General features: G+C 46.4%; 1 protein-coding gene across 1 annotated transcript; it reads right to left on the minus strand.

Annotated features, from left to right (window-relative positions):
• Window positions 1–351: 351 nt before the first annotated feature.
• On the minus strand, window positions 352–1,284 carry LOC116569368 (olfactory receptor 2A5). Its single transcript, XM_032305554.1, has one exon. It carries the CDS (start codon window positions 1,282–1,284, stop codon window positions 352–354), a length of 933 nt encoding a protein of 310 aa, XP_032161445.1.
• Between the last annotated feature and the right edge of the window lie 478 nt (window positions 1,285–1,762).

Raw genomic sequence — 1,762 nt, forward strand, 5'->3', positions numbered from 1 at the left:
ATATATGGTGGCATTTTTAGCATATACTTATAGCAATAAGGGAGATGGAAATCTTAGATGAATTTAAGGAGAGATGTGAGAGAAAAGAAAAGAAACTGGATCCTAGGTAGCACTGGGACCTGGCTGGTGGAGTCCATGACTCTATTCTGTGCTTCACCAGGACACAATTTTTCTCTTATGGCCTGGACTTTGTGGTCTGGAAGTATCCCATATTTACGGACCAAATCAGTTCAATATATATTTTTAATATTGAAAATCTGAGACACTAGATTCTTAAAGCATTTATACTACTGTTGTTCCAAATCTCATAGAAAAGAAGTCTTCCACCTTTAAGACTGTCTCTGGCCTCTCTCACACTGATCGCTCCTTCCACAGCACTCTCCTCAGGGCACCCTTGACCTCTGCATTCCTCAGGCTGTAGATCAGTGGGTTCAGCATAGGGTTGAAAAGGCTGTAAAACAGGGAAAGGATCTTCTGCTGCTCCTCAGGGTGGCGGGATTTGGGGGCCATGTACATGACAATGGCGCTGCCAAAGAAGAGCCCCACCACACAGAGGTGGGAGGAACAGGTGGAGAAGGCCTTTCTGCGGCCCTCCCCGGACTGGATCCTCACGATGGCCAACAGGATGCGTGAGTAGGACACCAGCACCAAGCAGAGGGGCCCGACTAAGATAAACACAGAAGCAGCAAAGATGACCACTTGGTTGAGCCTTGTGTCAGCACAGGCCAACTTGAGAACAGACAGGATTTCACAGAAGAAATGGTTGACTTCATGAGGCCCACAGAAGGGCAGCCTCAGGATAAGAACCACATGGACCAGGGCCAGCAGGGAGCCACAGGCCCAGGAAGTGACCGCCTGAACGGTGCACACTCTCCAGCTCATGATGACGGAGTAATGTAGGGGGTGACAGATGGCCACGTACCGATCATAGGACATCATTACTAGGATGAGGCACTCAGTGTGAGCAAAAGCCATGTATAAAAATGTCTGCATTATGCATGGCACAAACGAGATAGTTTTTTGCTTGCTCAGAAGGTTTGCCAGCATCTTTGGGACATTATTTGAAGCATAGGCTATGTCAACGACGGCCAGATGGGAGAGGAAGAAGTACATGGGGGTGTGCAGTCGGGAGTCCAGCCAGATGAGCCCCAGGATGATGCTGTTCCCCAGCAGGGTGAAGGCGTAGAACAGGGAGAAAAGCCCAAAGAGGAGCATCTGCAGCTTTGGGCTGAGCGGGAATCCCAGGAGAATGAATTCTGTGACCCATGTTTGGTTTTCTGTCATTCCCTGGCAACAGTATCTGTACCAGTCTCTGCTGCTGCGGGAGGCTGTGTGCTAAGGAGCGAACACAGATCTGGGTTAGTTCTCAAACAGAAAGAGGGGGGTTAAAGTATATCCTGTGTGTTACCTCAGCTGGCAATCCTTTTCAGAGCCATGATGTCAAATGTAACGCAGGAAGAGAACCTATTTAAGGAGTGTAAGTGAGCGCAAGGTTGCATGTACTATTTTGAGGTCTACAGAATTTTATTTGACTTTGATTACAAGATCCACATATTTACTATCATGATGGCAGCCACAGAATCATTTGTTCTCCAGAATGACCAATTATTTCACTTGGGGGAAAGTTCCATAGCCATATTGTCATATATGTTTACTTTCTAATTGATTTAGTTTTCAGATTTCATTTCCACTTTCTCTTTATCATTTGATTTGCTCTTATTTTATAACTTGTGGAGTACATTGCACGTACCAGGTGCTCAAT

This window comes from Mustela erminea, chromosome 11 (assembly GCF_009829155.1).
Source record: "Mustela erminea isolate mMusErm1 chromosome 11, mMusErm1.Pri, whole genome shotgun sequence".
Classification (NCBI taxonomy): domain Eukaryota; kingdom Metazoa; phylum Chordata; class Mammalia; order Carnivora; family Mustelidae; genus Mustela; species Mustela erminea.

What these genes read in the sequence shown, in the direction of transcription:
- LOC116569368 (XM_032305554.1), bottom strand. Translation starts at nt 1,284, where the DNA reads ATGACAGAAAACCAAACATGGGTCACAGAATTCATTCTCCTGGGATTC.